A 23,709-nucleotide genomic window follows, 5' to 3' on the forward strand; every position below is an offset into this window, starting at 1 on the left:
TAAGTTTCCAGGATAATCTTAGAGTTTTTTAGTTGAACTATGAACTTTAAAAAGTGTTCATTCAAAAATATTCTGATTATTTCCCCCTGCTCATCAAAAATAAGTTTGTTTTTGTGTGGTATTTTCCCCTGGTGGATGTAAGACCGCATCTTTTCACAAACCAAACAAATGACTTAACACGGAGAGAAGATTTTATCTCTTTTTCTCAGTTACTACAGCTCTCTTATCTTGAGTAGAGTATAGATTTTCTTGTTGTGATCGTCCCTGGTGTCTAACTCTTCTTTATGTTTCGTCTCTCCGTACAGAACTTGACAGCACAGAACGGGAACTCTCCGAGCGGCACAGTGGTATAGCTGGAGGAGAAGCTTTGCACTCACCCCTCCCTCATCCTTCATCTTCCTTCAGTCTGACATGATGTGGAATTAGGGGCCAAAACCAGAGACTGTACTCTACCTACCACTGCAGTATTATCCCTCAGTGTAACCCTCTGTACCAGCCATGATCCAAACCCTGATCAACGCGGACTCTACTCTCATGGTGGCCGGGTGGGAAACACTTCTGAATTATTTGCACATGTGGAATAAAACTGCACTGCAACATAAATCTTACATCTGAGATAAAGTTAGCTGGAAATCTGTGGAACTAGAGATGATTAAATGTAGCACACTGTCAGAGATTGAAAACTTATTGGTACGTAATAATACTGGGTGACTTTAATGGGCCTCTACCAAACCTCAGTAACTAGTACTTTGTCATAAAATCAGGTTTAAAGGGCAGAAATTGTTTACCTTAAATCTCCAGTAACAGAAACAAAAGTCTAAATTTTATTATGGTGCTAAGTGTTAGGACACAGTAACACATGGGAGAGTTTCCCACCTCGTGCCACTGTGGGAGTAAAGTTTTCTCCTCGTGCTTCGGCCCTCTGCCTTCACTCCAGCCCTCCGTGTTTCTCTGCAGAACGACTGCATCAAACAGTAGAGACTGTTTATCCGCTCTATCTGCAACCCTGAAGGAGCGAACAGCAGGCTCAGCCTTCATTCGTCCTTCATCCGATCCCTTCTGTTTTCCCCTTCATGCAAAGACACTGCAAAAGCCACGGCCGTTGTATTTAAGTTATTTATTTTATCACAAGACTGTGTAGTAATTTATAATGTAAATACTGAAAATACTCTATAAATACAAATGGACAAACGTGTATGGAATAATGACTTGACAACAAGGACGTAAAGAGAAAAGAGGACAGATGAAGAATATTAATATATGAAGATCCTTCTATTGTACATAGCAACCACAGTTAAAATTGAATGTCTGCTGTTTTAGGGAACTTGAAGATGTCAATGTGTTTTTATTTTGTGTGATAGAGTTTCTCCGGTTTGTCCCTGAAAGTGTGCTGGGTTTAATTCGTCAAAAGACCGAAGCATTTTGTGTCCAGAGTAACTTTTCAGAGAAACTGACCCGAGTCGAGCACAGAGAGCAATATTCAGAGTGTCTGTTGGCTGTACGTCTCAGCTGAAGTTAACCGAACGATGATAATCCTGATGAACATCAAGTTCAGACAAACAGCATCTTCATGAATATCCTGCTCACGAACAAACACACCCTCTTGCACATTCCGAACACACACCGGCTCACACACACCGCACCCACACACACACACACACGATCCTCTCATGGTGTAGCATCTGGTATTCTGTGTCTAGACATCATTCCTGTTGCACCTGAATTGCCTCTTGCAAGAATTTGCACATACAATAAACCACGGTCGATCCTGAGCTGCCATCAGAGACTTAAGAGGTGTTTTTGTCTGGTTTGATCTGACCTCTGCTCAGAAAACAGCTCTTATAACACAACAACACCTGCATTTTTTAGGTTTAAAGGATTGGAGAGGTGTGAGACTTCAAACAAGATGGGTCTTTAACTTTGTGGTTGGATTCAGAGGATTTTAAGGAATAGGAACCAAAATACTCTGACAACAAAAAAGCTCCTTTATTTCGTAGGCTTGGGCTGCCTGCTATAATCCTGCCTAACAATATGTTGTGATTATTATTTTACATTTAATGGTTAAACAAACAAAATAAATCTCCCCTGTTCGACATAAGCCAGAGACAAGTAATGAACAAAACGTTTCATGATTATTTTTTTTCTCTAACAACGGCTGAAAGTGAAGTTCTCCTGGATTATTTTTGAGTGAAAAGTAGACATTGCAAGATGTCTGTGCAGGTTCTCATTCATCCCGGTCATGCTAATCCAAAGCTAGATCCAAAAGGGTCGGCTGGACTAGTTGATGTCAAAAGTTGTGGAACAAGTCCAGCTGCCCCCCTGGATCAAGCTTTGGATGTTGTAGGCTCGTTTTGGTCTCATATGACTGAAATGCAGCTTCATAAGTAAAGGTTAGCATTCCTGAAAGAGCTAAGAAAAATCCTGAAAAAAAAATCCCTGTTTTTGAGTCAGAAATGGAAGCTAAATCAATTTTAAAATATCAGTTTTCCTTCTTTACTGAAGCACCAGGCTTCAGACATCAGACATGCAAGGCTCACAGGTGTGTAAGCATGTGCAGTGACTTCAGTTTGCACATGTGTTTACTGCCATCCACTGGTTTCAGCCATAGCTTTCATGAGAGAAACGATAGTAGGAGATATTAATGTTTTTCTTAATAATACATTTTTGGCTTTCTCATGCCTTTATTCAGAGTGGAGGACAGTGGAACTGTGGACAGTGTCAGAAACAGGCGAGAGAAAAGTGAGGCAGAGCTGCAGGCCAGACTTGAACCCCGGCTGCCTGCGTACATGATGTGGTGTGACCTAACCGCTAGACCAGAGGTTCCCTAACTTTCTAGTGACCCTCAGAATAATGATGGCAGGGACTTTGGACCCCCAGACATGCACATTTAAGAATAGTTGTGTGCAGGCTTGCATTTTTGGGGCTTTTTGCCTTTGTTTTTATAGAACAGCTGAGGTGAGACAGGAAATATGGGACCAAAGAGTGGGGGAAGGCTGTTTTATTTTGAATCAAAATATTTTTATACTTACATTTGTAATTTAATGGGAGAATATATATAATTTAAACCATTAAAAATGTTCTTTGTATTTTGAAAGTATATCAAGACGCAGCTTTCAGTTGCGACCCCCACTTTGAGAACCACTTGGCTAGACTGTCAGCGCCCCAGAGACACAGAAATTTTTAAAGAAAGAGACTGATGTTAACGGAGAGCAAGAAGAAAGCTTAGCTAACTGTAAAGTGAGATTCATTCAGCAGAGACAACATTATTTGTTTAAAGGTGCAGTGTGAAATAGTTCAGTGCATTGAGCAGAACATGCTTGGTGAAAATGAAACGTAATATGCCTCTCTGATCTGGTGTTTAATCACTTCAATATAGAAAGTTGTTTTGATTATTTGGTCACTTCTGTGGTACTGTAGAAACATGCATGATGCAAAAATCCAACATGGCGGAGACCATGGAATCCATCCTTATGTATGAATAAAAGACTTTTTCTGTGTTATAAAACCAAATAATTTTATATATTCAGGTGATTAACACTAAAATAGAGAGGCCTACATATAATGTTCATTTCTACCAAGTTTGTTTTACTAAATACTACCAGGATAAATAGTACACACTGCACCTTTAATGGTCCAAAAAAAGGCTGGGGAAAAACATGTTTAAATAACTGTCGGACTTAAAAAGATCATTTAAAGTAACTTGAAATAAGCCATTTTAGAAGTTCTGTTTTAACTGCTATTAAAGAAGAGTCCTATTAATTTACTGATCAAAAGCTGAGACCTAAATGCACATGCCTGATGTCTGCAGCCAGGTTCTCCTGTTTTTTGAAACTTGTGGGCTCCCCTACTCTTGCGATGCTGAATTTAAAGGTCCATGTCACATTTTTACACTGAAATGTTTAAATTCATTACAAACGACTAAACCTATTTTATGTATTTTAACTAAATACTTATTCGACCTCAGTATTCCCAATAGTTTTCAAAGCCAGAGACATCCTTAGTTTTCATAGTTGTAACTGGATGTTTCTTGTTTGCCATGACAGACATGACATGATTATCATTACAGAGGAAACACCAAAACTTTGTCAAAGAATGCAATATTCTGAGCCTCTATCTCATTCATTTTTTGTACTCCTTACCTGTGTAGGTCCATTCATGACACAAAATGTCTGTTCCTACATCATCTTACTAAGCATTATGACACCTTAATGCAAATCCCTGAAGCCATTTACAGAAGACATCTATGCTAAGGATGTGCTTCCCTACGTGTTTAATAACAAATATGCTGAAATTAGAGCAGTAATCAGTGGCCAGCCATTTTTTTTATGCTGCACCTGGTCACCAAAACATCTCAGTCCACTTCTGTGAAACGCCTCAGAGGTAAACTTCCACATCTCTTTTTACTGTCTTTACAAGTATGCTCAGCTCCAGTTGAATGCTCATGATACATGACAAACTTTTTGTTATGAACTTCTCGTGTTATTGAGCCACCTGTCCAACAGTAGCATCCTATAAATAGCACACAAACTTCCAAGACTGCAGGAGAGCCAAGGTTACGCCCTTGGTGCAACAGAAAAACCACCAGTTTCTCTGCACCATGTTCAAGACGGTGTGTGTGGGGGGGTATTGTTGCAGGCAGCCCATACACTCAGCCCTGTTGTCATAGCAACAGCATGTCTGCAGGGTGTATCTTGAATGAGCTCATGAGCTCTGGGGTCAACCTCAGCATCAGGGCTAAATTAATGCTTCGCCACGATGTCTGATATGAGAGCAAAAAGTACACCTGCTGTCGCTGAAGGAGAAATTCACCACAATATGATCGATATGATTTAACTGTTTTTATTCTGTGAAAGATGCTCAACTGACCTTTTGTCAAACCCTTCCCTCTTTGGTCACTGTTAATGGGTTAGACTAGACTCTGAAACAGTTGAAAATATCCTACAAATGGACTAACTTTGGGTTAAAAACCTGTCAAAATCATTTGAAACTTATTCAATAACTGATGCTGGTGATGTTAGCTAGCATGATCTTTTTACCAAGTGCTTTTTTCTGCAAAAAGAGATTAAAAGGATTTTTTTTATCTGCTTCTAGCTTTACTAGACTAGCATGAACATTAAGTTGTACTGAATAGTAATGTCAATATTTCATTAATGTTACCTTACTAACATTACCAGCAATGCAATATTAGTCAATTTGCTGTTAAGTAATGTTAAAGCCACTTGATATTAGCTGAGCATTACATACAGCCAGTATTAAAATGTTTTCTCTTGTGTTCAAGCATACAGTGTAGTGAAAAGGTATTTGCCTCCTTCCTGATTTCTTATTTTTTACGTATTTGTCACACTTCAGTGTTTGAGATTATCAAACAAATTTTAATGTCAGACAAAGGTTATCTGAGTAAATACAAAGGGCAGTTTTTAAATAATAATTTCATTTATTAAGGAAAAAGCCTTCCTAATCTACCTGGCACTATGTGAATAAGCCATTGCCCCTAAATAGAACAACTGGTTGTGCCTCCCTTGGCGGCAGCAACTGTGTATTTGCAATAACTGGCAATGAGTCTTTCACACATCATTGTGGAGGAATTTTTGCCTGCTCTTTACAGAACTGTTTTAACTCAGCCACCTTTGAGAGTTTTCGAGCATGGACTGCCTTTTTAAGATTATAGCAAATGTGAGATGAGCTTTAGTGTTCTTTTTGGTCTGCAGTGGTTTTTGCCTTGGAACTCTCCCATGATCCAATTCTTGCTCTGTCTCTTTCTTATTGTTGAATCATGACCTCTGACCTTAACTAAGTCAAGTAAGGCCTGCAGGTTATTTTGGTTGGCCGGCCACTCCTGGGACAGTTCACCACTGTTTTAAGTTTTTTCCATTTGTGAATAATGGCTGTCACTGTGGTTCATTGGAGTCCCAAAGCCTTAGAAATGTCTTTGTAGCCCATGTCATTGGCTTTTTTCCCCCTGATCTGTTCTTGAATTTTTTTAGATGAAGCCATAATGTGCTGCTTTTTGAGATCTTTTAGCCAACTTCACTTTGTCAGACCAGTTTATTTAAGGGGTTTGTGGATTCAGCATGTCTGGCAGTAATCAGACTTGGGTGTGGATAGTGAAATTGAACTCAGTCTTCCAAAAAATCACAGTTAATTCATGATTGAACAAGGGGGCGATGACTTTTTCACATAGGACCAGGCAGGTTTCGCTTTTTTCTTCTAATAGATGAAATGATCATTTGAAAGCTGTAGTTTGTATTTACTCTGGTTATCTTTGTCTAATATTGAAATATGCTTGATGATCTGAAACATTTTTGTGTGACAAATATACAAAAATTAAGAAGTCAGGAAGGAAAATACCTTTTCACTGCATTGTCTATAGCTGTTCTTCAGCTTTTTGTGATAAATCTTCAGTTTTAGGAAACAGGAAAATACTCCCTGATTATGATGTGTATTATCATGTATCAACTTACAATGTCACCCATACCACAAGTGGAGGTGTCTTTGAAGGCACCACTGACCAAGGTAAAAGTTTGTCTTAACCTAGCAATGCTTCCCAAGAGAGGGGCTCTCTGATTGGTAAGTCAGTGGACCAATCAGAGCATCAGCAAGGGGTCAGTTTCTGGAGCAAGCTTTTCTTCTTTAATGATGATCCAGAGGAGACACAGATGATGGAAAAGAACAGAGTAAACTCCACATAACTTACACCTCTTTGCACTGAACTGAAGAGAAAAAGTCGTCCTACATAAGCTGAATCCACCTCTCACTTCTGCACGTTGCTGCATTTAAAAGCTGAAAGTACAAAAGGTATCAGAAAAGGAAAAAGCTGAGCCAAAAACAGTGTTAAAAAGTTCAGAAGCCTCATTTTTCTCTTAAAGTCTCATTCTGCACATAGACCACTCAAACACTCAGCACCAAGGGAACAAATGTCATTCCATCAACAGTATGCTGTTCATCTGTGATCATTTTTATGACTGTTTTTTATTTTTAAGTTATTTTTATTTTCTATGTGCATGTGTGTATGTCTCTTCATTAACACCAAACAGTTACCACATGTAAGGGTGCACTCAAATACACACACACTCCACATCACAAGCGCTCTCATACACCTGATGCCTGATCTGGTGGAAGTCAAAGGCAGAATGACATCACTGTACCAGTTTGTATATGGAGATCTGTTATTAAAACGTTAAACCTGATACAACCTGTGTGTATTCCCTTACAGCGAGTGTGTGTGTGAGAGAAAGATGGGGCACTTAACAGACATGTTGCTGCCCAATTATGACAATAATAAAAGTAGTTATAGTATTAATTCATATTTTAGACATGCCATGAACCAAAAGAGGTTTTAACTGCTAAAACTCCCATTAATTCAAACTAAACATACTCTCATACTCTTAGTTCACTTCACAGTAACGGTAACTGACGTTAGATAGTCCTGTATCTCTCAATAATGATCGGTGGGGGGCGTCACAGATGCACACAGTCAGTTCTACTTCCTCTCTGCACCTGAGGAGGAAGAAGTCCACGCTTTCAGCCGAGAAGAAACGAAGATTGCCGAAGTGACGAGAAGCGTGGCGAACGGCTCCCCTCGTTGGGCCATGAGGACGTCAAACCAGAGCCAATCGATAACAGAAGGTGAACCCCACTTAGAAATAAAACCTCGTAAAAGTAGCTTTGCTAGTGATATTACTGGAGAAGAATATATTTTAAATACAATGAGATCAATTCCTTTTTGTTAAGAAAAATAGAAGACAAAATTTCCACCATTACGTCATAGAATTAACTCAACAACGACTAAATAAATATGTGTGAGTAAAAAACTACTGACTCCCAGACCTTACATTAATGTCATATGGTAATTTCCAGTGCTACAAAATAGCCAGAGACAGACTGAGTTCATGCAGTGTCAAAACACAGCGTGATTCACACACAGGTATTCTGTATGCTATTTCAATACAACTGAGCTCATATCGACTTTAATTTTTGAAAATGACCGGAAGCGGATTTACTCACAGCGGTGAACTTTGCCGATCTAAGGGTTTGAATGATACAGTCTTGTCGCAGGAGAATAAACAATAATAAAAGGCAGACTCACCACTCTGTGTGCAGTTTAAACATGGACGAGAGAGAAGAGATCGTCCCAGTTAAACGGTAAGACGTAATTTTAATTATTTATGTCTTTTTTTCTGAGTTGTATTTTCAGCTAATTTTCATGCACGAGTCCACCTGGACCAACAAATAAAACAGCGAAAATAACAGCGAGTGTGGTCAGAATGTAAACCGTTTAACGTTCATGTGTTTGTCAAAGATTGTGTGCTTTATAATCGGTCATTAGAATCACAGATCAGAGATTTATCTCCTGTTTTTTCATCACCTTTTCAACCCACTGGTTCCACTATTTGCTGAAGCCTTTTTGACCATTTTTTGTCACTATTAACCCGATTTTGCCGCTAAACCAGTTTTTGCCAGTGCTTAGACACTTTTTTTTTTACTTATCTTTGCCACTTTTAACAAATTTTTACCATTTCAACCAATTGCCACCATTTCCCCCCCTCTAACTCATTGCTGACACTGCATGCCCAGTTTTGCTTTTTTTCTTGTAATTATTTGATTTTCCCCTGAAGTTGTCTCAGTTTTCTTGTCTTAATTTCTGGCATGCAAGCATTTGTACACATTAAGGGTCACATATTTTACCCCTTTAAGAAAAGTTCATATTGGTCTTAGATAGGGCTGGGCAATTAATTGCAAATGAGATTATATTGCAATATGGCATGCTGCAATTTAAAAATCACAGACATCACAATATTGCTTTAACTTGAAATATGTCAAAATACCAGTTTAATACATTCATTTTTTTTACAGCAGAGATTTTATGCACATTTTCCAAACAGAAGTGTCATTTTTTTTAGAATGGTTTTAAAAATGGTCCTTTTCGTGTTTAATGCATGTTTTTCTTAAAAATGATTGACAGAAAACAATAATCCCCATTCAATATAGCAACTGATATCAAATCTGCGATATGCACAACTATAATTGCAATTACATTTTTTAAATCTAATATTGATGAAGCTTTGCGTTAGTTTATGGAAGTCATACCCCTCGCCATGATTGGCTGATAGCCAGCTGACACCATGATTGTCTCACCTCCCACAGCCGATCACAGCTCTTTCTCTCAACACAGCGGTCCATTAAAAGATGATGTACTTCTTATCCCTGCTTGCATCAATGCTGATGCATCACACTGCTGCTGGCAAAGCTTCACCTCCACCCCAGGTTCCTCCTTTATAGCTTAAAACTTGTTGCATCCTCATATTCAGGTTTATGCTACTATAGATTCATTGCTTCTGAATAATTTCATTGTTTTCAATGCACACTGTCATAAATGCATCTATCCATATGGATATTTCTTGCTACGCACTCCCTGGAAAGTCAAAGCATGCTGCTTGACTCACCCAGGGAGCAGAGCTTTCTCTGTCAAGTAAAACTATAGTAGATCCATTTTGCAATAAAATGGTTAAATGTATGATGACGAGTGTTCCTGACTAAATGTAGGTTATAATATAGAATGATTTATTGCTTGAATTTGTTGAAAAATACACAAGATGAAGAACCTAATAATAGTAATCGCATATGAAATCGCAATCTCAATACTGGGGGAAAAAAAGAAAATCGCAATTAGATTATTTTTGAAAATGGTTCAGCCCTAGTCTCAGAAGTCCCCAAATCAGGCTTGTGAAGGTTGTTTCTGAAGGAATACTCTAGTATTGGATTTTTGCATGTCCAAAAACTCCTCTGTTTCAGCCCTGTTCAGAATGAGCTGTTTCTGTGTCTGTAGCTTTAAATGTTAATGAGCTGTTATGGATAGGCCAGGAGGCACAAGTTTTTGTTAGAAAAGCCTGAAAAAGCGTATTTTGCATGATATGTTACCTTGAAGGCTTAGCTTTGGCGTCTTACAATACTTTCCAAATTGTTCAGTTCAGTTTGCCTGTCTGCACTGACAACATTACAGAAAAAATAACTTTCATTTATTTCTTTTGGTTTGATTAGAGTGGTTACTCAGGGTAACCTGCTTAACGAGGAGAATCCTCCCACTTCATCCTCAGATGGATCACCATCGGATGATGATGATGAGGTGGAGGATGAAACCTTTGTCCCAGGGCCAGAGGGCACTTCGGAGGAGGAGGGGGAAGGGATGGATGTGGATGAGGATGTGAATGAGGGAGGGGACAAGCCTTGCACCGCCTGGTTATCCAAAAGCGGCATTACCTGGTCCCCAACTGAGGAGGAGACCCTTCGTTATCGGGCGGCGGGGATTCGTAAACCCGGGATCACCCGCTATGCCGCCTCCCACATCAATGATTTGGAGGACAGTTTTTCTTTCTTTATCACTGAGGAGATAATTGATACTATTGTCCGCCAGACGAATGTCCAGGGAGGAAGGAAAGCAGGGGATGGGTGGAAGGAGGTCGACAGGGTGGAGATGAGGGCGTACCTGGGGCTACTCCTGCTGGCTGGGGTGCACCGCTCCAGAGGGGAGGCCACATGCAGCCTCTGGGGTGAAGACACGGGCCGGCCAATCTTCAGGGCTACCATGTCCCTAAAGCGCTTCATCACCCTGAGCCGCATGATCCGGTTCGATGACAGGCTGACCAGACAGGCACAAAAGAAACCGGACAAGCTCGCCCCCATCCGGGACGTTTGGGACCAGTGGGTGGTCCGACTCCCTCTCGCCTTCAACCCCGGGGAGAACATATGTATCGATGAGCAGCTGGTGGGATTTAGGGGGCGCTGCCGCTTCAAACAGTACATCCCCTCCAAGCCAGCCAAGTACGGGCTGAAGCTGTGGGCCCTGTGTGATGTCGCCACATCGTATGCGTGGGGTCTGCAGCCCTACCTGGGTAAGCCGACACGGGAGGCTCCACCAGAGGGGGAGCAGGGGAAGAGGGTTGTGCTGGAGCTGACGGAGGGGCTGAGTGGCCACACTGTTACAACAGACAACTTCTTCACCTCATATGACCTTGGGATGAAGCTGCTGGAGAGGAAGATGGCCTTAGTGGGAACGGTGCGGCATAACAAGCCAGAGCTGCCCCCACAGCTACTGAAGGTCAAGGAGCGGCAGGTGCTGTCATCACTCTTCGCCTTTACCTCCAAGATGACGGCTGTCAGCTATGTCCCCAAGCGAAGCCGCAACGTGCTCCTTCTCAGCACAAAGCATCGCAGCGCGGAGGTGTCGGGGGAACAGCACCAGAAACCCCAAATTATCTTGGACTACAATCGCTGCAAGGGGGCGGTGGATAACTTGGATAAGGTGTGCTGTTTATTCACAGTCTTTTATTAATTATCTTATAATATTTATATCGGATAAAGAATGAATGGTGGCTGGAGTATCGGAGACGGTTTCTGTTGTTTATTTATTATATTTGGTCTCTTTTACTTTCTTCAGCTTGTAGCATTGTACAGCTCCCGCCGAATGACCCGCCGCTGGCCCATGGTGCTCTTCGGCAACATGCTGGATGTGAGCGCCTACAACGCGCTGGTGCTGTGGCTGGAAGTGAACCCCGAGTGGAACAGGGGCAAAAACTTTCGGCGGCGGCTCTTCCTGCAGGAGCTTGGGAACTGCCTTGTGAGGCCGGCTATGGCACGGCGCAAACGTCTGCCGCGTACTCCAAATACTGCAGCGATGGTGGAGGCGGCGCAGCGTGCTGCTGACCAAAGCCCATCCAAAGCAGAGGAGCCCAGGGCAAAGAGGAAGTGCCGTCTCTGCCATGGCAAGAGGAGTGTGTTCTCCAGGAGCTGCTCCAAATGTGGGCATGCTGTCTGCAAGGACCACACGGTCTGGATTTGCTCTGCTTGCACAAACTAACACACCCACCCACACACACACCTACACACACACTGTTCTGTTCTCTATGTGTTTGTGTTTGTAATAAAGGTTTTTTTTTATGGCCGTCTTTATTGGAGCATTTTTTTCTGCGTTAGGGCAAAAGGTGACATATGTCCTAGGGTTGTAGGAGGGTTAAATATGAAATATGATTATCACGGCTTAAGTCTACATAGACCAGATTTGACTGACCTCTGTGGGCTCCAGTTTGACTGGGCCCCAGAAGGCTCCACCCTTTCCTCCTTTATGGACAATGTTGAAACCTGTTTCAAATAAGAAGTTTGACACGCTCAGAGTTTGGTAAGTTTTTGTTTGTCATTAAGACATAAGGGCAAAAAAAAAAAAAAACAATTATAAAGGATGAAAACAAATAATACTAAAATGACAGTAAAATAATACAAACAAGAAAAAAGATCAAGCCCAGTATTTTTCCTGTTGTAATACTATAACTCATGGACACTAATTAATCAGTCTGCTGTGCTTTATGACGGATCCCGTTGTAGTTGAGCTTTGGTGAAGGTTACTGACATTAGATAGTCCTGTATCTCTCAATAATGATCGGTGGGGGGCGTCACAGATGCACACAGTCAGTTCTACTTCCTCTCTGCACCTGAGGAGGAAGAAGTCCACGCTTTCAGCCGAGAAGAAACGAAGATTGCCGAAGGGACGAGAGTCGTGGCGAACGGCTCCCCTCGTTAGTCTATGATGACGTCAAGCTAGAGCGAATCGATACCGGAAGGTGAATTACAGTCAAAAATAAAAGCTGGTAAAAGTAGCTGTGCTAGTGGTATTATGGGAGAAGAATATATTTTAAATACATTTTGGTTCCATTCTTCTTTGTTAATGGAAAACAGAAGACAAAGTTTCCACCATTACATCACAGAATTAACTCAATTACCATTCAATAAATACATGTGGTAGAAACTACTGACTCACGGATCTCAAATTAATTTCATATCATAATAAGAGCGACTGAGTTCATGCATTGTGTCAAAAAACAACAGTTAAGCTCCTTCGCAAGCAGGTATTCTGTATGCTATTTCCATATAACTGAGCTCATTGGGACTTTTATTTTTGAAAATGACCGGAAGCAGCTTTACTTACAGCAGTTAACTTGATCGATCTAAGGGTTTGGACCGTACAGTCTTGTCACAGGAGAATAAACAATAATAAAAGGCAGACTCACCACACTGTGTGCAGTTTGAACATGGAGGAGACGGGAGAGATTGTGCCAGTTAAACGGTAAGACATAATTTTAATTATCTATGTCTTTTATTCTGAGTTTAATTTTCAGCTAACTTTCAGACACGAATCCAACTGGACCATCAAATAAAAGAGCGGAAATAACAGCGAGTGTGATCACCATGTAAACCGTTTAACGCTGATGTGTTTGATTAAGGTTGTGTGCTTTATAATCGGTCATGAGACATCACAGATCAGAGATTTATCTCCTTTTTTATTTTAGTGTGAGATCTCTGCACCAATTACCACCATCGGAGTGAACATCATGTTACTTTATGCTTTCAGAGGAAGGCTGTGGTTATTTTGTGGAGCCCAGCTGTAAGTGTACAGTAAAGTACACTTGATTTCTAGTTTGTTTTAGATAAAAAAGCAATAATCCTGCAAAATTAATCAGCTGTGATACATGTAGATGTCCCGTTTTGTTATGACGGTTGAAGTCCACTGCAGCCTTTGTTCATGCCTCACGGTGATGACATTACTGTGATCATGTGGAGAATGCTGCACTCATTCTTCATGGCACAGCCTTTTGGTTTTAAATTAAACCCAGCAGGGACAAAAGCATTTAAACAGCTTCATGCTTATGTTTGTAATATTCAAGTGTCTTTTAATTAAAGAAAAAAATGGGATCCTCGTTCCAACTGTAAAATGTAAAGCTACTAGATTAAAAAGCAATTACAGGATTAAATAAGGGTTGAGGTTGGGATTTTCACACCTGTACAGTTTTAAAATTCTATATTATAGATTAAGTGTGTTGACAATGGACGCTTAGCTTATCACAATCGTAAGAAGATTACAGGATCAAATGATTACTGAAACATAGTTATCTAATTCATATTTAATATTTACATTTACTCTACATGTGCACTGACTATATTCTTTGTTACAATGTCTACTTATAATTTGGTGAGGTTTAATTATAAGCCTGTTAGGTTTCCTACCTCACAATCACATTCTTCACTTTAGTCTTTCCCTGTCAAAGCTGTATCAGTATCACAACACATTATATTTCACATGTGCATGTTAATAAATGAATAGATATTTACAATTATATTTCTAACTTGCTTTTGTTTAAGACTTTTCAGAATCTTAAAGTGTTAGAAGGAGTTATGTTAAAGAAATGCATGTGATTCTGGTGTTATAAAATCAATTACTGATCACATTTGATAATCATTGCAGTCTCAATATCAATCAACACAATTAGGAGTAGGATTTTGCCATAATGTGCTGTCCTAATATGATCAGGCCTGCCCACAGAATTGGCTGGGCTAAGTCTTACATTACTTTCCAAATAGTTTAGTTCAGTTTGCCTGTCCACGTTGTTAACCTTACAGCATAAAATAACATTTTTTTATTATTCAGCTTAAAAAAATATGATGATCACAGCTTAACTTAAAATGGACTAGGCTAGATTTGCTGACCTATGGACCCCAGGAATTTACTGCTCGGTAGCGTTGCACCTCGGTAACGGCTACATCACGTGTTTTGCCGCTCTAATTGACCTGTAAAGAAGTGGCTGACAGAACGTCCGAATTTTTTCTGTTAAATGCTCTGCTTGTTCCCAAACGCAGTCTATGGAAGGTTTTCCAGATGGATGTGTGTCAGGATAACACTCCAGTGTTTGCAAACACAGATACTCAGTATATTGACACCCAAGTATACTTGCAGACCATTTTTCTCCGCCATCCATGCGCTAGAGAGAGGTGTCCACTTGTACATAAATATACAATTTATGTAGTAATTCTTCCTTTTAAAATTCAGCTTCTTATGCTATTGTTTTAACATTTTTCTGCAGCTGCTTGCTGCTGGTAGCATCCTGTTCTCCTGCACTGTAGGTTGATGCTTGCAGTGTGCTATCTCAGCAAGTCTTCATGCATGCAGCTCAACAACTATGGAATATTGAGTGAGAACTCTGTAAAAGCATGTGATGCTACACTGATACCAGTTGTGTCAGCAAATACTGGTCATGGGCCAAATGAGCTGGCATGAGCAGATGTCAGTTTTCAGTGTTCATGTGCTGTGTCCAATCAGCTTTATGCTGTCATCTGGATCAGCACTGGACTGGGAGAGAAATGTGGCACTGGCATTTTTACAGCAAACCGACCCTTTAGTCCTGGTCCAACACAGTTTGATATCAAAATATTTCCTCAAGCCATTACAAAGCTGAGAAGTAAATGCCATAGTAACGCCATAATAATGCCATAATAACACAATGACGTTTTACTCTGTTTTCATAGACTCTGATGTTGGCAAAGATGAATATTCTGCACCCCTGTCACCCTAGTGTAGTGACACTGGATGTCAAACACTCGACTCTAAATAGTGTTAAATGTGAACTTCTACAGACTAATAACTGAGGTTTTCCACTCTCTTTTATTCAGTCTTTCGTCCTCATTCAACTCCCAGCTCACAAGGCTTTGTTCTCATGGAGATGTGCTAAATATATATCTATTTTTGGCTTTGGGCCATTTTTAAACCATATCAGTGTTTAATGTAAACAGCGGAGCTGGAAATAGCTGTTGGAGTGGACTCACTGAGACAACATGAGGGGTAAATGTCTGAGAACCTGAGAGGACCCCACTTGGCACAGTGATGAAACCTGCTGTTCTGTGTGTATAAGCTAACAGGGTGAGGCTCTCAATCTCTTGATATGTAATCTGAGGTCACGTTGGGATTCGAATACACAAGAGAAAAAAACATGCTGCACATTTAGGAAACATTTTAAAGCCAAAAAATTCCTGAGATTACTTCCAGATTTTACATTAGAAGCAGTAAAATGTTGGTCCTGAACTGTTGAGCATTCAGAGTCCATGATATTATTCCACTGTAAATTCAGTGCCTATTCATCCTCCTGGATGCTTTACCCTTTAATTGATTTAATACATCAGTCATGGTCAATATAATTTGGCTTTTTTGACAAAAACCCTCATCAATGTCAAAGGGAAATATTTCTACAAAGTAATGTCAAATAAAAACATGCAATATAAAATAAGTGACTGCATAAATATTCACCCCCTTCAAGTCAGTATTTAGTAGGGCTGTAGAATTAATCGCAAATAACATTAAATCACAATACGGCCAGCTGCAATTTCAATTCGCAGAAGTTGCAATATTTCTTTAACTTGAAATGTGTAAAAATACCAGTTTAATAAATACATTTTTTTGCAACACAGAGATTTTATGCATATTATTCAAACATTCAAGTGTCAGGTTTTTTTTTATAATGGTTTACAAAAATTCTCCCTTTTGTGTTTTATGTATGTTTTTTTTTTCATCAAAATGAGTGACAGAGAAATGATTATGTCCTTAAAAAAAGTAAATGACATCACATTTGCAATAGGAGCAAAAATAGTTCGCTCATTTTATCTAAAAGTCATACCCCAGCTACGATCAGCTGATCACCAGCTTCACCTCCCCCACCCCAGCTGCCTCCTTTATCGCTTAAAGCTTGATGCACCCCCATATTCAGATTCATGCTACTGTGGATTCATTGCTTTGGAAATAATTTCATTGTTTTTAATACACATTGTCTTATTTATGAAATTATTTGTTGCTTGAATTTGTCAAAAAATACATAAGATTAACCCAGGAATAATCGCATATTAAATCGCAATATTTGGGAAAAATATTGCAGTTAGATTATTTTTGCAAATCGTTCAGCCCTAGTATTTAGTAGAGTCGCCTTTGACTGTAATCACAGCACTGAGTCTGTGTGGATAGGTCTCAGGTGTGCACATCTGGACACTGAAATTTTACTCTTTTTTGCAGAAACTTGTGGGATCTGGTGTGAACAGCCCTGTTCAAGCCCTGCCACAGATTCTCTCTTGGATTGAGGTCTGGGCTTTGACTCAGCCACTCCAGAACATTCACCTTGATGTCTTTGAACCATTTCTGTGTAGCTTTCACTGTATGCTTCAGGTCATTGTTTTGCTGGAAAATTAATCTTCTCCCAAGCCGTAGTTCTTTTCCAGACTTAGAGAGATTGTTCTCCAGGAGTTCCCTGTATTTTGCAGCATTCATTTTACCCTTTTCATTTAAAAGCCTTCCAGGGCAAGCTGCTGAGAGGCATCCCCACAGCATGCTGCTGCCACCACTGTGCTTCAGATCAGAGATTGTTCAGAGTTTGGTGTCTTGTCTGACAGCCAGAAGGCTCCATTCTGGTCTCACCAGACCAGAAAACTTGCTTGCCACTCTCCCATAAAGCTTTGACTGGTGAAGACCCCAGCCAACAGTTGTTGTCTGCAGAGTCTCTCCCATCGCAGCTGCTGAAGCTTGGAATTCCTTCAGAGTAGTGTTAGGTGTCTTGGTTGTTTCTCTCACTAGTCTCCTTCTTGCATCTCACTCAGTTTGTGAGGACGGCTTGATATAGGCATGTTTACATGTGCCATATTCCTTCCATTTCTTGATGATAGGTTTATCTGAATTCTGGGGGATGTTCTGTGCCTTAGATTTGTTTACATCCATCCCCTGACTTATAATTTATAATAGCCTTTACTCTGAGTTGCTTGGAGTATTCCTTTGTCTTCATGGTGTAATGGTAGCCAGGAGTACTGATAATATTTACCATGATTGATTTATAAGATCCTTGAAAGAGTAAAACATCCCAGGGTTGAATACTTGTTACAGACACTGTTAGCAGCCTCACTGGGTCAGTCAGCTTATTTCAGAAGAAACGTGCCATTCTCCTTAAAAAAAACAAGCTTGCAAAAATACAGATGTGCTAGTTGGGGTTTGTTTTGGAACATCTGTGTTGTTGGAAATGGATGTCCAGAATATTTTGGACTCTGTGTCGTCCTGAAGTTGAGTGTGACTGGGAAAAGGAAAGGCTGTTTTAGTCGATGTGAAGTTGTGTTTACTTTATGTGTGTTTGGAAGCAGCAGTGATCTGTGTGTCGTCACACTCTTAAGCTCTCTTTGTTATTTCGTGAACAGTTTGTTCCAACACAAACAAGTTCAGCTTCATCTGGGATTCAGATCGTCAAACTCTGCACGTGAGCCACATTCTCACTGTGTTTGTGTGTCACTCTCTCTCTTTTCAGATCTTCAACCTTCCTGTTCTTTCTCTTTTCCTCCTCTCTCTCTAAAGTCTAAATGAGGACAGTAGAGGACATTATGTTCTTGTGCAGGCGGGTTATCCTCAAATTACACCTCACACACACCTGCAGAGTGTATGAGTGTGTGTTACAGATACAGAGCTCAAAGTTTCATACATCTCTCTACAGCTGGTAAAGCTATAAAGGGAGATCAGACATTATTTTATAGCAGTATAGTTTATAATGATGTTGATAGCAAAAAAATTTCAGGTCTAATGCAAGGTAAACGAGTGTCTACTATAAGAACTACTATCAGTGATTTACTTGTGATTTAAAAAGTTTTTAACAAGAACAACCTGGCAGAGAAGATTTGGAAAATTTTTCATTGACGCAACCCACATACTCAGCTCTGCTGCTCATCTCATAAATGCAGGATCCTTACAAATGTGGCACCATTTAAATTCCTTATACTTTTTAAAGTGTGTTTTAGGTCCGAACTAAATTTAAATATTTTCAATATCAGCATTGGCTAAAATCAATCTTTAAATATGGACATATGAGATATCAGCATGAATGCAATATTGTACATCCTTAGGAAACAATCACAGAGGCAGAAGCTGTGGATTTGGTGGACTTTAATCAAAGCTGGGTAGTTCTGCAGACGTTCCGAGGGTTCAGGGTTCAAGGTTAAGGGGTCACTTTATTATCCCTGTGAAGGGCAATTTGTTTTGCTGCTGGCAGTCACATATATCCAGACTGATCATAAATACAGCATAAACAATACAGTAAATAAAAGCACAAGAGACAGTGTGCAATACAATGATTAACATACATAGTAAGAAATAACACAGGCACACAACTAACCGTTAAAAAAAACAGTGGCAGCAGGGAAAATAGAGTTTTTTAGCCTTTTTGTCCTGCATGCTGGCAGTACAGTGCAACAGTAGTTTATCATATCAGCAGTCCTTTAAGGCTTCTCGAGGGACAGCCCTCTGGTGGAATTTACATACTGTGGATTTAAGGAGATTTTATTTAGTTTGTTTTTACTACCAGCTAGTTTATTCTTCTGTTATATTCACGTGTGTTGACTTTGTGCTGCCAGCTGTTGATAAAAGTACCCATGTGACATTTGGTCTCTGTGGATTTGACTTAGAACTGACTATTTTTACTTCTTTGCATAAAAACACCGAGATATATATTTTTCGATCACCATATAGTTAAAAAAAATATCCAGACAGGATTTCTGGTCCCTGTTGCCCAGCCCTATGTCAAACAGGCACGTTTAGATTGAGCAATCTGAGCTGGTTCACAGAGTACAGCAGGCATGTGAGGACACTCTGTTCCCTGAAACTCCTCCAGCTCACACACTCACACTCAGACACACACACACACACACACAAGCTGCTGCTGTGCTGTACTAATAGTAAACATTCATACCGCTGAATATCAGCAGCAGCATTATGAACAGTGTCAGTAGATGTACTATAAACAGGAACAGAAACAGCAGCTGCTCTGTAAACACTTTTTTCTTTTAGTCACTCCTCCGTCATGATGGCATTGATGCACATTTTCAGCTCATTTATTTACAGTTTCGTATCTATCTTTTTTAACAGTTTCATGTTTTATAGACTTTTTAAATAGACTTGTAATTGTTGCATGTGCTAAATAAGTACCCCAGATTACAGATGTACCAATGTTGATTTGATTTGTTTTCATTCTCATTTTTTTCTTGTATCTTTTTGTCCACACATTTCTCTGGTATTCAAAATAAATCTAAAAGACTGGTTCTTTTTGCAGCATTCAAGTAGCTCCTACTGTACTAAACTGAATCCCAGATTTTAGCACTTCATTTTGACCCGCCGCGTTATGTAGATAGATAGACAGACAGACAAATAGTCGGTTATTGTCATTGCATTGTAAAAAAATACAACGAAATTATGTTTGGCAGTCTCCTCTGTAGCAGCAAACACAGTTGTCCATGCTGCTGGCAAGAGAGCAGGCATCCAGGAGAAAGATGCTTGGTAGGGCAGGTTTAGGTGGGGCCACTCAAGCATCAGATTGCCAGATGGAGAAGTGCAATTTGTCACTCCAGAGAATGCGTCTCCACTGCTCTAGAGTCCAGTGGCGGCGTGCTTTACACCACTCCATCCGCTTTGCATTGCATTTGGTGATGTATGGCTTGGATGCAGCTGCTCGGCCATGGCAACCCATTCCTTGAAGCTCTCTACGCACTGTTCTTGAGCTAATCTGAAGGCCACATGAAGTTTGGAGGTCTGTAGTGACTGACTCTGCAGAAAGTTGGCGACCTCTGCACACTATGCACTTTAGCATCCGCTGACCCCACTCCGTCATTTCACATGGCCTACCACTTCGTGGCTGAGTTGCTGTCATTCCCAGTATTCCACTTTGTTATAATACCACTGACAGTTGACTGTGGAAAATTTAGGAGTGAGGAAATTTCACCACTAGACTTGTTGCACAGGTGGCATCCTATCACAGCATCATGCTGGAATTCACTGAGCTCCTGAGAGCGACCCATTCTTTCACGAATGTTTGTAGAAACAGTCTGCATGCCTAGGTGCCTGATTTTATACACCTGTGGCCATGGAAGAGACTGGGACACCTGATTTCAATTATTTGGATGAGTGAGTGAATATTTTTGGCAATATAGTGTATGTTTTCACCTTCTTTCTTGAAGTTTGAATTAAACCTTCAACTTAGCTGCTTCTCAGACATGAAGCACACTAGTATTTCTGTAATTTGGCATGGTAAACACACTTACTGTTATCTTGATCAAAGTTGTGGTCTTTCACATAAATTTTCCATATAAGGCTCTTGAAGAGAGCATTTCCCCCCTGAGAATTTTCACAGAAAATGTTTTCTGTACGTGTTTTTGACCAGTCACAACGCAGAAATAAGTAGCTAAAATATCTCAATCCCCTGTGTGGCTGGCTGCAGTAAAGGTGACAGGGACTGACCTCACTATTAAAGGCTTAAAGTTCCATTCATTTTGGAAGGAATGAGTTTGTGTTAAATGGATGAAAATACTGATTTTATTTGAGTTTTATTCCAATGTCCAGCCCCCACAGCGTCGGTCTGGCCCTTGTGAAGATGAAGTTGATGACCCCTGCTTTACTCGTGTACATATCCATTCACTCTTTGGACCTTGCACGTTTCCTCTGCAGCAGTGTGATGTCAGTTTCTGACCTCTTCTGGACATCTGATGAGTGTGTTCCCTCCAGACGTGTGTTAATGTGTGTCTTCTTGTAGACAGTCACCTTTCTGTGAGAGCATGTCTGTAGTATTTCCATGTGTGGTCATCCGTCATGTCTGGACTTCCTAAAGCTGCAGGCATGCTGAGAGCACACATGACCTTTCTGTCAACTATTTGTAGTGAAGTGACTCCTGCAGTATTCATTTACACACATTATGTGACAGACGCAGTGCTGACATGTGTGTCTGTGATAACTCCTACGGCATCTCTGTTCCTCTGTAAACACACCATGTTCTCTGAGGTCTGTGAATGTGTAAATTAAGTGTTGGGTATTTTTAACCAGAAATAATTGAACACATGTACAGTCTGTGTTCATTCTGCAGGTCTGTCCTGCTTATGTAAATGGATGGTGGCGATTTCAGCTGTAGGATGGCATCGGGAACAGCATGTCCTCCGAATCCTCACAGAACATGAGGGAGATTTAAGAAAATAAAAAATCATGTGCTCAAACTGTTTGGTTGTAGTAAACTGAAGATTGAGTTAGCTGTGTAACTCTTTTTGAAAGTGAAACCAATAGAAGTGGCAAAAACTGCAGCTCTTTAAGTTTGAGGCTGACTGCAGAAACACCGGATGTCAAAGAGGAATTGTTAACCTTGCACTTTAGTGCTGCGTCCATACTGTACATTAACAACATGTCCTCATTGATGACCTTCAGACAGAACTCTCTATTTCGCCTGTTATGCAAATGGCATCCATTTCATGGCTTGGTATCTCTTCATGCCTTGAGCATTGAAGCTACTGGCAATAAGAAAGAATGGGAGCAAATTAGCCACAAGCTACAAGGCTAGCCATGACTCTTTAACAGCTTTTCTCCCTCATGTTGTCATGAACATGCTTTTAAAGGACATTGATTTATTTTGCAGATAAATCTCATCATAAAGTTACTAGTGTTGTACTCAAGACCACACTATGTGAGACCAAGACTTACCCGAGACCAGAGTGCACCTAGGCCAAGACAAGACCAAGACTTTTAGGGGTCGAGACTGAGTCAAGACCGAGACTGACACAAGCCGAGGCCAACCAAGACCATAAAGTCAATAAAAAAGAAACGTGACAAGGTTGAACTTTTCTCTCTTTAATTTTAGTTTTCTTTTTAATAAATTTGATGGATAAAAACGTGGTGTCTACAACTCTTTCAAAGCACAAAATGCAAAAATTTCAAATCTTAACAAATTTTTTCAACTCACTTCTTGTAAAAAATAAATCCTTGTATGTATTTAAAGGCAACCAACAAGTCCAGGATTATTTTAAATATCTGAAAATTTGATATTTATCTAGATTTGTCAGGTAAATGAGGCATAAAGCAAGTGTTCAGAGGTATTTCTGACTAGAAATAAGATGGAATGATGTCCGAGTTTTTACAGGTATAGCTGTTTGTTGTTCTAGTGCTTCTTTTATTATCACAAAGTGAAATTGGAGACTAGCAGATCAGTGCTGGTCTCGATCGGTCTTGATGGAAAATCCCGAGTCCGGCCAGTCCGAGACCGAGACAAGACAGAGTAAAAATGCTCTTGAGTCCGAGACAAGATCAAGACATTCAAAACGTACCATTCTCAAGGACTGCAACACTAGAAATTACTATCCAGTTCAAGACAAAAGTTAAAAGGGAGTTGTGATCTGTCGTTTGCAGATGAGCTGGTTAAAGGCTGGCCCCTGTTTGTGAGACAGTTTCCTTTTTTTCAGTCTTGTGTTGAGGGCATCAAAAAAGACTAATGTTGTCAAGTTTAGAGTCCTGTTGGAGCTGAAGGACCAGCTCTTATTACTGAGACTCAAGCCCTGTGTAGGACTCTTTTCTTAATCCTGCTGCCACTGGATTTCTGACCATTACTGCTCACCCCCGCAGTGTGTGTCGTCCACTCCCATCGGCACCCACTACAGGTGTATCAAATCCCGCCTGCGTCCCACACTGATTCTGACATTCCATGTTTAATATTCAGAATAACAGACAGTGCATTTACCAAAAGGCAATATCGATATGTTCACTTAAGCCCCACCCTGATTAAGTTTCCTCTCAGACTGATTTGACTCCTGGTTATGGCAAATGTAATAGCAATGTCAATGTAATATATGCTGACCTTATTTACACATCATTTAAATGTCATATATTTTGAAGTCTACTTAAGCTGTGCTGTTACCAACCTAACCATTAGATGCTTAATGTAATAAGGCCAATTTGCATGAAAGGGGTGTTCTTCCCCAGATAACTGTATAATGGCTCAGCGTCTCTGCGTGCCAGTGTATATGTACAGTGACTGGTCTACGACACAGTAAGAGGAGAATAAAAGCTGTGTC

General features: G+C 40.2%; 3 protein-coding genes across 4 annotated transcripts in view; all 3 read left to right on the forward strand.

Moving 5' to 3' along the window:
* Window positions 1-5,949, forward strand: part of zmp:0000000529 (WD repeat-containing protein 20) — a 28,051-nt gene extending 22,102 nt beyond the window's left edge. Inside the window, exon 4 of the mRNA XM_041807271.1 lies at window positions 306-5,949. Within this exon, the coding sequence (XP_041663205.1) occupies window positions 306-353 (48 nt within the window). The 3' untranslated portion in view covers window positions 354-5,949. The remainder of the gene's footprint in view (window positions 1-305) is intronic.
* Window positions 5,950-8,016: 2,067 nt separating this feature from the next.
* LOC121525204 (piggyBac transposable element-derived protein 4-like) lies at window positions 8,017-11,875 on the forward strand. Its single transcript, XM_041811063.1, has 3 exons — window positions 8,017-8,142; window positions 10,039-11,299; window positions 11,435-11,875. The coding sequence occupies exons 1-3, from the start codon at window positions 8,036-8,038 to the stop codon at window positions 11,852-11,854; spliced, it is 1,788 nt and encodes a 595-aa protein (XP_041666997.1). The 5' UTR covers window positions 8,017-8,035; the 3' UTR covers window positions 11,855-11,875.
* Window positions 11,876-12,991: 1,116 nt separating this feature from the next.
* The window catches only part of hif1al (hypoxia inducible factor 1 subunit alpha, like), a 30,311-nt gene continuing 19,593 nt past the window's right edge, over window positions 12,992-23,709 (forward strand). For both annotated transcript variants that reach the window (XM_041813029.1, XM_041813037.1), the window contains exon 1: window positions 12,992-13,114. In XM_041813029.1, coding sequence (XP_041668963.1) covers window positions 13,080-13,114 — 35 coding nt within the window. In that variant the 5' untranslated portion in view covers window positions 12,992-13,079. The remainder of the gene's footprint in view (window positions 13,115-23,709) is intronic.

This window comes from Cheilinus undulatus, linkage group 2 (genome assembly GCF_018320785.1).
Source record: "Cheilinus undulatus linkage group 2, ASM1832078v1, whole genome shotgun sequence".
Classification (NCBI taxonomy): Eukaryota; Metazoa; Chordata; class Actinopteri; order Labriformes; family Labridae; genus Cheilinus; species Cheilinus undulatus.